General features: G+C 38.4%; 3 protein-coding genes across 3 annotated transcripts; 1 reads left to right on the top strand and 2 right to left on the bottom strand.

The window, feature by feature from the left end:
- Window positions 1-2,229: 2,229 nt before the first annotated feature.
- On the bottom strand, window positions 2,230-3,273 carry LOC128743142 (transmembrane protein 147). Its single transcript, XM_053839667.1, has 3 exons — window positions 3,099-3,273; window positions 2,885-3,026; window positions 2,230-2,815 (listed from the first exon to the last, which is right to left on the bottom strand). Exons 1-3 carry the CDS (start codon window positions 3,173-3,175, stop codon window positions 2,345-2,347), a joined length of 690 nt encoding a protein of 229 aa, XP_053695642.1. The 5' UTR covers window positions 3,176-3,273; the 3' UTR covers window positions 2,230-2,344.
- Window positions 3,274-6,111: 2,838 nt separating this feature from the next.
- LOC128742946 (protein SCO1 homolog, mitochondrial) lies at window positions 6,112-7,386 on the top strand. The gene is made up of 2 exons (XM_053839445.1): window positions 6,112-6,475; window positions 6,530-7,386. Exons 1-2 carry the CDS (start codon window positions 6,241-6,243, stop codon window positions 7,084-7,086), a joined length of 792 nt encoding a protein of 263 aa, XP_053695420.1. The 5' UTR covers window positions 6,112-6,240; the 3' UTR covers window positions 7,087-7,386.
- A 377-nt stretch (window positions 7,387-7,763) lies between these two features.
- LOC128742480 (syntaxin-5) lies at window positions 7,764-9,482 on the bottom strand. Its single transcript, XM_053838855.1, has 3 exons — window positions 8,765-9,482; window positions 8,428-8,708; window positions 7,764-8,365 (listed from the first exon to the last, which is right to left on the bottom strand). The coding sequence occupies exons 1-3, from the start codon at window positions 9,261-9,263 to the stop codon at window positions 7,910-7,912; spliced, it is 1,236 nt and encodes a 411-aa protein (XP_053694830.1). The 5' UTR covers window positions 9,264-9,482; the 3' UTR covers window positions 7,764-7,909.
- Window positions 9,483-11,759: the final 2,277 nt, after the last annotated feature.

The following is an 11,759-nucleotide window of genomic DNA, read 5'->3' as shown; positions in this document are numbered from 1 at the left end:
CTATTCCACCGGTATTTTAAGCGCAGTCATTGCGAAAACATGATTATCGACGATTTGTGGTAAGTGATTGCGATAATGTCGGATATTTCCATTTATACTTACTTCCTCGTGTTCCATACCTTCAGCAAGTCTATCATGGATTACATGAAGCTAAATAAACCTTTGTTCATAGTAGCTAAACTTGCATACGGATTGACTTACATTTACCAACAGCAGGTGAATTTCCTTTACGGTGAGTTTCCTTTCAAACTTTTATATTTTTAAATTTATTAGGTACATTGTCGAGTGACATTCCATCATATCAGTTTGTTAACAGTTGAAAGTTATGTTAAATATTTTAATATAATTGTGTGTAAATAACAACTTGCATGATCATCATTTTACTCCAACCGATTCTAATCTATTTTTAGAAAAGGTCAGCGCTGCAATGTTTAAGCAATCTATTGTATTTTACAATTTGCCTCATTCAAAACCGTAAGCATTTGTTACAATTGTTAAAATTTTCTTTATAAATCATTAATCCGTTATATGTTGTTAGTGCTTCAGTTAATCAACGATCTCACAAACAAAATGAAACTGGGTTTGCCGATATTGACGACGAACCTTTACTTTCAATGGAAAACATAATATCAGAACTGCTTTCTGGAGAAAACTGCACAATAGTTCAACGTGAAGAAGATATTACTTTACGAGATTCAGAGGCATTTTCGTCAGATATTACTAAGAAATTAGATTTCAATAGTATACATTCAAGTGGTTATAAGAGTGTTTCAGAGACAGCTTTCGAAAACTTAAGCTTTGAGGAGATGTCTAACACCTCATGTGCAGAAAAGCAACCAGACGGCGATGTTGAGTTACTCGTCGATAGTGGTCTGCAAGAGAATCTAATCCTACGTGAGAACAGATTTCAAAAGGAACTTGAAAGTCCTTCGATAGCCATTCTGTAAGTATTCATCATATTTTATTACCGTATGAACCTTAATTACATTAAATCTGCCTCAAATTGGTAGGTATATTTAGGAAAATCTTTATACTAGTAGAACTAAAACCGCGCTTATTGTTACTGTTTCTTGCAGGGGAATGTCTGTCGCAAGTACTAGCGATTCACATTTAACACAAGCAAATCACTACGCCGAAGATCCATATTATCTGCCAGATCAATTGTCTAATGCTTCGATCAGCGCAAGGGATTATTCCAACCACCAGTAAATGATGTTAGTAATTACAGGTCAACAATCACTGATTAGAAAACCTATACTATTCCAGGACCCTTACATCTGAAAAAATAGAACAGCTTGACGCACCAAATTCAGAAACCACACTAACTGCCCGCAAGAGAAGAGGAACTAAACATTTGATTATCGACAAAAGAATCAAATTAGAAGCCGAAACCATGAAGCATGCTATGGAGCACAGTGAAAATACCCTGAGATGCCAAGTGAACCAAACCAGATCACAAACCTTTGAAAACACTGAAATATTTTTTGCTAATATTCTAGGATCCTCGCTACGATATAACACCAATTCGTACCATTCGTTACCCTCTCGACGTAATGGCGACAATTTTTAAGCATCCTGCACGAAGCACACGGTCGCTTCTTTTAATAAACTTGTTTAAGCGAAATACTCGAAAACGACTAGCAAACATTGAAGACGAACTAACGAATGAATGGTTTGACGACCTTCAAATTTCGAGGAATGAAATTTTTGAAACTGAGCGGTTTTCTAAGTTCCAAAAGATGAGGCGTTTAGATGAAAATCTCGTTTTAAATGCAGACCAGTTGCAACCGCTATATAGTGATATACAACAGCAACCAACGATTCCAATGCCTACAGTAGAATCAACAAACGTTCGAGACAATTTCGATGAATTTTCCGAAGAAAGTTTAATGAAGCTCCTAGAAAACTTGTGGAGCAATGAGCCGGACTCAGTAACGTTCAAAACATTGGAAAAGTATTTTAATCACAAACTGGATGCAGTTAGATGCTTCTCATCACTTTTAGGTAAGTAATGTATCCCTTTTTTAATATTATTGTGTATTTCTACCATTGATTGACACGATTGTATGTATAAACCACACTTTAGAACTCGTTTCAAAAAGAAAACTAGAAATAACTAGAACCGGTGGTAATCAGATTTATAGCATAAATCGAGGATCTAAATTCTAAGTAAATGTTTCTGGATGTTATCATTAAATTAACGATAATAAGAAGAAAACACGCTGCGATTTTCACATGTTATATTTAAACAAGATTTCGTTAAAAATCATGTATTATAATCAATAAATAAACAGTTTAAAGCACACCACTACTTTAGCCAGTTTTTATAATAGCAGTTACCTACTCACAGTCCAATCGACTGAGCCAACCCAGAGTAGATATGGAGAGTCACAAACCCAAAGCTTGCCGTAAGTAGCGCTTTCAGGGCTAGTCCGAACCACGCTCCTGCTGACAGGGCTTGCAAGGTTCCTTCCAACCAAACTCCGCGGAAAGATATCGCCACCAGTAGCATTATCACCACCGGGAAGTACTTTTTCTCGAGATCGTGACGTGAAAATAGCCACAGCAGTGTAGCGGTGGTCAAATGTTGCACCAAAAGGATATTGGACTCCAAACACCGTTGAATGTAAACCCATGAGAACTCGGCTCCACGAGCGCCGACCCAGAGCATTAAACCACGTGACAAAATAACTTCAGCTGTTGCCCATCCCAGCCCGGCAGTGATGAGTTTGCTATGCCCTTTTCCTGGTATTTTGGATAGTACAAACGCCAATCCAAGCAAATCCACTAGATCAACACTGCAACGGAGAAACTCCTAAAAATAAACGACCAACAGGGTTACAACTTTCGCAATTTTCCGGAAAATTCAGTTTGTCAATCATACCGCAATTACACTAAACTGGTCCTCTCCCGTAAAACTGTCCGTATCCGGAAAGAAAGTCGCCAGTACCAACATTTTGCACAGTTGAGTAAAAATGTAAATTCCGCCAGCTTGAATGCATTTCCAGAATGCTCCATACTCTGAACTGAAGAAAGTGTAGATTAATTACTAATTAATGCTAACTAATGAATTGTGAGAGTCGAACGTTTTTACTTACAGACCAGAGTACTTGTATGTCATGTAATATGGGACATACACTAGAGCTACACAATTGCCGAAATGGTATAAAGTCATTGTTTTCACAATTTTGGTCGAAGTAAGTGACCAAATTGGCAATTTTGATGAATGAAAAATGAATTAGCTCGCGACTAGCGAAACCGAAATAGGATTGGGCGATACCGTATCGATACCCGCGATATCGATACTCGAAGGCCGATATTTCGATAAATTTCATCGATACTTACGGCGTCGATATTATGCTAAATCGATAATTTCATCCCGATACTGTTTTGATAAAGCGGGATATGCATGCTGAAAAAATATAGACTAAAACTAGGCCAGGAAATGCGCAAGAAAGCAATATTTTAAGCATTTTTTCTCGCGCTGTTTTCTTTTCAGGTATCTACTAAGCTTAATTCTCAAATTTACTTTATTGGAATTGACTCTTATGCAAAACCTTGAACAATGTCACCTACATGTTTAACGCTTATTGAACGGTAAGTGCATACACTGAAACAAGAACCATGGTATTTCGCGCCATTTTGCAGAAAACGCTTGCTTTTTGTAAGTACCATGAAAAAGTATTCAAATTTACCATGATTCTTGTACAAGTAACATGTTCTCAGATAATTTTACCACATTTTTTGGTAATGTCTAGTAATTTTGACTACAATTCTGTTATTTTTTGTGTTCGGGGTAACGCCGAAGGTAACACATAGAATTTTAACCAGAACACTGCTTAAGCTAAACAGAATTCTTTTCTGCAAAAATTCACTGGTGTGTCCTCTTAATTTTATCCTCTAATATGGTAACAATTACCATGATCCTTGTTTCAGTGTACGATACGCGATTTTCAGCAATTTAGAACTGACCAGAGAGCACAGAGAGTAGTATTGGGCGTTGACGGCATTAACAAAGACTTTCCAGCTTTTTACGCGCCATAATAGTAGTGAAAGTTGCAGAGGTGGGGCAGAGATCGAGAAGAACTAGAACTGGAAAGGAGCAACTCCCAGCGGAACTCTGCGGGAATGGCCAAGAACCGCCAGCAACGACACATCACTGGATGGTTTCAGGGGTTTGGGAAAGGGCTGCCGGACGAGTGGATTGAGGGTGCGGTTTGTCCTATCTACAGAAAAGGCGATCGAATAGATTGCTGTAATTACCGTAGCATAACGCTAGTCAAAGCCATCAACAGATTTTGTTGCGTCGTCTGTCTCCAGTGGCAGGAAAGTGCGTAGGGTAGTACCAGGCTTTATGGAGGCCCGTGCTACTACGGATCAAATATTTACTCTTCGGCAGGTCATCCAGATGTGTCGAAAGTACAACCCATCATATTTTTGTGGATTCTGGGGCAGCATACGATTCAGTCGGATGCGAACAGCTCTGGCAGGTGGTGCGGTTTTCCGTACAAAGCGACGTGTCCGAAATAGAGCTTCCATGGAGCGAGTGATGTGTTATGTGCGTGTTTTGGGGGCACTCTCTTTGCTCAACATGTTTTTTTATTAATTAATTTTTTTGAATCCCTGTTTTTGTGCAGCATTTCCTAATCCCAGAATGCCGCCCTAAATAGTATCGATAAATCTAATATCGATGCTTCACGAATGATATATCGACGGTATCGATAAAGCGACGGATTTGATATTGATATTCAATTATCGATACTTTCGGGAATTTTGCCCAATCCTAAACCAAAAGCAACAAATTAATGCAAAGCAAGCATGTATGTAATATTTTTTTAGTGACAGCTAGAAAGCAGGCTAGCACCGAACAATTTGTTGGAATTGAAGATGGGAAAGAGAGTCGAAAATATCGATATTTTTTTTTTTTTTTCTTCTCGCTTGGTTTGGCGCAGACCGAGGGGTCCATATCAGCCATGTCATATCATTGTAACAATGTTTACATTTAGAACTTAGTAAACGAGCGCGTTTTGGAATAAATTCAAATTGAAGAAGTGGTGGTTGTGAACAGTGTTAAATGCTTAATTTCAATTCTTTAAGGAATTTCGCGTATTGTATGATCTTATCTATTTGGTTTTCCGCAAGAATGGAAGTTATGTCAATTTTATTATAGAGAACAGGATATTTACTTCTGATACTATTGTGTTTAGGACAATCATGTAAAATGTGTACCGTGTGTTCCGTTATATTACAGTGTTCGCAATTATCATTTGCGATTAAACCCCATAAGCAAAGTCTATCCTTAGTGGCAGTATGGCCTGATCTGAGTCTGTTGATAGTTACTGTGTATTCAGTAGAAATTTCAAAATTTTTAAACCATGGGTCCAATGTAAGTTCTGGCATTATTTTGCGGTGATAACATCCTTTGGTTTCAGACAATGTTTTATACCGTTCTTTCCAGAAGCAAATCGTTTCGTTTCTAAAGCTTAGTATCAAGTCATTTTTGGTAAATATTGATATTAATTTTGGTGGATATTTTAAAAGTACCTATAGTCTGGCGGATAAAAAACAAGCAGATCTCTGGGTATTCAGGAATTAGGACCATGAAGAAATGCGTCCAGCTTTTTACAGAAAATATTTATTAGCGGGTGTTGAAAATGAATAGTTCCATAAAATTCAAACGTTTTTCTGAAAATTGCTCCTACATTTCTGATTGCAAATAACAATAAGGCAAATAACGATTGGCTTTGCTTGACGTATACACAAGCGCATACATACGACTTGGTTCTGGCTTTGTATCCGCCAGTCTATATACTGTAGGGGCTATCGCTGTCATCATGACTGTTCTGTCACTCTCGGTCGTACCGTACCGATGTGAAGTAGTAGAGGTGTGGAACAACGTACCGTTTGTATGTGTTAGCAGCGCAAATAATGTAAACAGCAAGGGTGACGTCAATCTCGCCCTATTCTTCTACGGGTATAAAAAAGCATAAACATTGTGCCGTACAACGATGACACTAACACAACCATACTTTTTAGCATATTACGAACACAAACATGCCGCGTTTGCCGTACCTAAGTAATAGTGTACATAGGTACCGTACTCGTAGTCACGAAATCGAATTGGAATTGCAAAACACCGGATCAGCGAAACAGATTATGTACTTACTGTCCTCGCCGTTGACAATATAGCTTGGTAATTAACATTTTTATTAACTTTTGAAACTGGTAAGCTCGTGAAAAATGTTACAACGTTTTGCACGCACTATTTTGCAACAAAGCAAAAATATTCATTACCCAAAAGCGGAAAGTGGCAAAATTTGCTGTAATGTTACCTTAGTTCGCTCCGCTGCTACTAGAATCGACGACCCTATGCGAGGTAAAGGGCCGATTAATTGGAGAAACCTTGCATTGATTGCCACAGCCGGTCTTGGGAGTCTTGGTTTTATGTGGTATGTTAAAGACGAAAAGGAACAAGGTACGTAACTTAAATATCCACAATGATGTGTGTTCCTAATTTACGCAATTCTAGCCTTGCTGAAGGAACGCAAAAGGCAACTGGGTAAAGCTGCCATTGGCGGAGCATGGGAGCTTGTGGATTCCGACGGGAATAATCGTAAATCGGCTGATTTTATCGGACAATGGTTACTAATTTATTTCGGATTCACGCATTGTCCCGACATTTGTCCAGATGAACTGGAAAAAATGGCAGCTGTAGTCGATGGATTGTGTATTTACGAAGAAGCTGAACCTATTCAACCTATATTCATTACGGTTGATCCACACAGAGATACCAAGGAATTGGTAGGGAAATACGTGAAAGAATTCCATCCGAAACTACTTGGACTAACGGGTACGGTAGAACAAGTAGCGCGGGTGTGCAAGGCGTTTCGTGTTTATTTCAGTGCCGGTCCTAAAGATCAAGACGAGGATTACATTGTGGACCACACCATTATCATGTACTTGGTGGATCCAAATGGTCAATTTGTTGACTACTATGGACAGAATCGCGATAAGGAGCAAGTTAAAAATTCCATACTTATAAACATGGCAAAGTTCAAACAAGCGAATAAAAAATCTTGGTTCTAAAAAAGTTTTTTTCCGTAATTTTGTCATATAGTCATCAATACATGTCTAATAAAATGTAACATAAACTAGATAGCTTTACTAAAAACGAATAATCGTTGAGGAAAGAGCGTTCACTTAACAGCATTTCAATGTTGAAAGGAATATACCAAATCGTTATATTGCAAGAGACCGGAAATCAATCGAAATTCAAGTTCGAACCAAGGAATAAATTTTATTTTTAAAAGTAAATATTGTTACATATATTACTTTTTTGAAAGCGGTCGAACGAAGAAACAATAGCGCGTTAGGCAGCACACAGAGTACGCCAAAATATAGTAATTTTCGAATTAAAACTAGAGTTTTTCTCAAAAATAATCCACCCATAACGCAAAGCGAATGGAACTTTAGGTCTGTTTTGGGCCTGGATCAGGTTCATCGGCTATAGTTCAACCATTGTTATCGAAAATAGCTGGATATCTGAAGAATGGTATAGAGTCTAACAAGTTGATTGCAACAGACCACACGGAATGAATCCTTGCTGACGATAATTTCAGAAAGCTTTGAGGTAGTTTTCACTACATTTGCCTCTATTCTGCATACTGATTGGACCCGGATTCGATCAGAATACAACGTACGTTATAACACACATACAGGTAACACTGATCGTTTTGAGAATAAAACAAAATAAGTTACGTTAAAATAGTGAATATTTATGTGGGATAAACTAATTTAAATATATACATCAACGTAACCAACAGCAGTGCATTTAACTAACAATTCGGTTGTCATATTTCTTGTTCCCTAGATACAACGAGTCTGATCGGAAGGTATGACCAAGGAAAAATTATGCTAAAAACACCACAAAAAAGATGAAGAACAGTATCAATATACCAAATATCTTTATCATTAACCAACGGTTCTTCGTCACCGACTGGAAGTATTTTAAAATTTCTCCATGCGCTGCCTCGACATTTAGCTCCACATCCTGCAAGTTTGTGTCAATGCGTTCCACCATCTCTTCCTGCTCTTTGACCATGTGGGCTAGCTGTTGAAAGATGCCGCCTAGTTCCACGATAGTGCTTTCGATATTCTGCATCGTTTCGGCACGTTCCTGCACATAACTGTCGGATTCATCATACAAAACCAGCTGATGTTGCTGTTGAAGTAGCGGTACTCGTTCTGATGCACCATTCATGTCAATACTGGTCTGTTCTTGTTGCTCCTGCAGCAATAGGCTGCTCTGCGTTGATCCGCGCATTGTCGATGGGGGTAAACTGCTCGAAATTGGCCCTTGACTGAACTGCAATATCATAAATTGTGGTCGGTTAACCCGTCCCATTTATTGTCACAAAAAATACCAACCTGATCGCGGCGCGATTTTTGCTGTTTGAGATTTTCAGTGCGCACTTCCAGTACCTGCTTGAAATCTGAACTCATGTTAGCCAACTTGGCCTGTAAGGCAACAACCATATTTGAGGAATGTGATAGCAAATGCTTTCCGCTAGTCGACTTCCGTTGGGACTTAGAAACCTCCTGGAGTCTAGCAATTTGTTGATTTAAAGAATTCAAATCACCCTTGATGATGTAGGTTAGCTCCTGAACCTCCGCTGGTCTATCATCAAAAAGTGTTTTTCGCTTCGCCACTAAAAAGCTCGAATAAGTTATTTCTCTACATTGGATTACATCGTTTATTACTTACGCAAAGTCAACTTCTCAAGCTTCGTGTATGTACTGGCGATGTTTTTCCCGATATGCTTAGCAATCATCATAAACTCCGAGTAGCTTTGTAGCTGTTTAGCTTTGCGTGGATCTCGGACATTGGCAGCCCGTTGGATGTTTCTTCCTTGCAATGACCGTATAGCGTTTGTAAACTCCGTCGATCTATCGCGAGCCGTCATTATGAATTCAGGTTCGTTCTCCTCGTACTCCTCTTGAAAACAAGGACCACTATTCGCTTTTGCAATCGAATGCTGATTAGGTTCTGGCCCGCTCGTGGAGTTGATAATATTCGATAAAAATTTTTGTGGAATCAAAGGCAACCAACTTGTTCCAGATGCGGCTGGATATTTGGCCTTTTCTTCAAATTCTTCCTTTGCTTCAATTGAATTTATATCGGTGTGAGTTTCTCCGATTTTTACCCCAGAAAATGTCTCGTTTCCTTCCGATGGTGCAACACGACGTCTAGCTATAGATTGCATCTCATAATCAAGCCCACCAAACAAAACATTCAAAGGATGACTTAAGTTACAACTTAATAGTTTTCAATGAGCAATTCACGGTTAGCACATTAGGAAAAACTAATTTCGAATCCGTTTCATCCAGGAAATAAAATATGTTCAAGGAAATGAAACTTAAAAATATTTTCACTTCGTTTTTCAATGACGTGGAATCACAAAACTAATAAGTCCTTTTCTCTTTTTCTAGTAAAGTTCTGCAAACTTATTTGACATTTTCACTTCATTTTTTATTCGTGAAGAATGTGTATTTAATTTGCGATATGCAATGGTGTTGCTGATATTGTTAAGGTTTTTGCGTAAGAAAAAAGAGAGAGAAATACTTCTGTCATTGTCATACAAATTGACAGTTCAAAACGAAATTTTCTGTGCACTCTAACAAAATAGTACCCAACAAAATGTAAAAAACAAAAAGAGGTAAATTTAAATTCTAGATAAAATTAACAAAAGGGCGAATGTCGCAAGTGTAAACAAAACGGGTGAGAGTTATTTTTTGCTGGACCAGCATACGAAAATCAATCCTCACTTGGTTTGTTTACGCGTGCGGCATTCGCTCTTTTGTTAATTCTATCTGCATTTGTCTTACGCACACTTCGCGTATATACGTATCCAGCTTTTTACGCGCTATAATGGCGGACGCTATAAATTGTGTTCGTAATATGCGAACAATCTTTTTGACAACTCTGCATCCATCAAAACTGGGCACTCTTCTCCTGTACGGCAGTGTTACTCTTTCTTTCGTTTACGCAAAAGAAGGAGATCAATAGTTTTGTTTACATTTCGCACATTTTTACTTTCCTTCTTTGGCGTAAACGAAAGAAAGAGCACGGTAGTGTTGCAAGAGAAGAGTGTAAGATTTGATGTATGCAGAGTTGTCAAAAAGATTGTTCGCATATTACGAACACAATTTATAGCGTCCGCCATTATAGCGCGTAAAAAGCTGGATACGCGATTTGTATTCATCGAGAAATTTTTTTTCTACAGTGAAATCATTCCCCGATGCACACAAACTACCAATATAGTCACGCATTAGCAACCCTTATTACATATCCAGCTTTTTACGAGCCATAATGGCGGAAGGCATAATCCATGTTTGTATTATTTCTTGTATTATTTTAACAACCTTTTTCACATTTCAGTTTACATCGCACACCTTCTTTCCGCACTTTCAGCACGTTCCTTTATAGTTTTGCCACGTAAAACTTTCGCTGTCGCGGAAGCTTCGGTCAATGTTAACCGTCAATGTTAGCTTTTGCCAATGTTACCCGTATGGGCGCGCTTCTTGGCACTGACGGTGCACGGGTTATTGTTACGTGCTTTATGACATATGATCGGCGTTAAATCAAGACCGGATCAAGTCGCAAAATTTAACAAAATGAGTTAATGACAGCAAACGATCAAGAATTTTCTAAGCTACATTTTAGTCTAATCAGACTACACAAATGTTACAAACAGCCAGAATTATGAGATGATTTCGAACGTTTGATACGTACCATACAGAGCAGCAAACTTTGAACGCGTTTTCGAACGAGTTTTGTTACCTGGTTCGGTTTACTTAACACCGACCATATATTGGCTATGCTTTTTGCTTTATAGCGTTTGTATGGAATGTCAACTCGTTGCCCAAAACGCCATTCACGAATGCCACCCCCCCCCCCCACCCCCCCTCACCTTGTAACAATGGATCAATGAGTATATCTAATTTGGAGTGACAATTGTTTCCAACTGGCTAGCGCTGCTGTCTTACCTGACTCACAGCTTAGATTATTAAAGGTACTAGATATGCCGGTTTTTGGTTTCCTCATCCATGAGTAAAAAGTATGTCATCAGCACTATCTACTGGCGGCAGGGTTTACTAGACTATCACAGTCTTTGTATCGCCTTCTCATTTCACACAAGTATTAGTAACAGATGATATAGTTAAACGTCCCAGGTAACCAATAAGCATTAGTATAAGCAATAAATCAATCGTTTATTAGCATCCCTCGTGATTTATACTGCACGTTGCTGTTTACGAGCTTTTTGACTGCATAGTTTTTGTAAATTGGCATCCACAATTCTGTTTTAATTCTTCTTGTCGGAAACTGCAAATAAGATAAGCAAATAAATTGCATTGGTAATGCGTATTGGTTACCTGGGGTGTGCCTATGAGAACGCTTTACAAACACTAACAGGTTAGTAAACCCTATTGCCGTCAGGAGCCACTTCACTTACGATTGAATCTGCGAAGAGTGGCGTATCTATATACTTTAATAATCTAAGCTCATATGTATCGCGAATATGCATACGTTATCTTCGTGATGGCTCGAATATCGCCCTGCATCGAAAAATATCGTTAATTTTGATTACTGAAAATAACGTATTCAAACCACAGAGAACAGATTCCATTCAGGAACAAAGTTTTTGAGAATTCTTGGATAAAATTTCAAAGTAAAATCGTCTAATATACTGGCGCCACCA

Source organism: Sabethes cyaneus, chromosome 3 (genome assembly GCF_943734655.1).
Source record: "Sabethes cyaneus chromosome 3, idSabCyanKW18_F2, whole genome shotgun sequence".
NCBI classification, from domain to species: Eukaryota; Metazoa; Arthropoda; class Insecta; order Diptera; family Culicidae; genus Sabethes; species Sabethes cyaneus.
The sequence above is the reverse complement of the archived record's forward strand: the minus strand, read 5'-3'. Positions and strand labels throughout refer to the sequence as shown.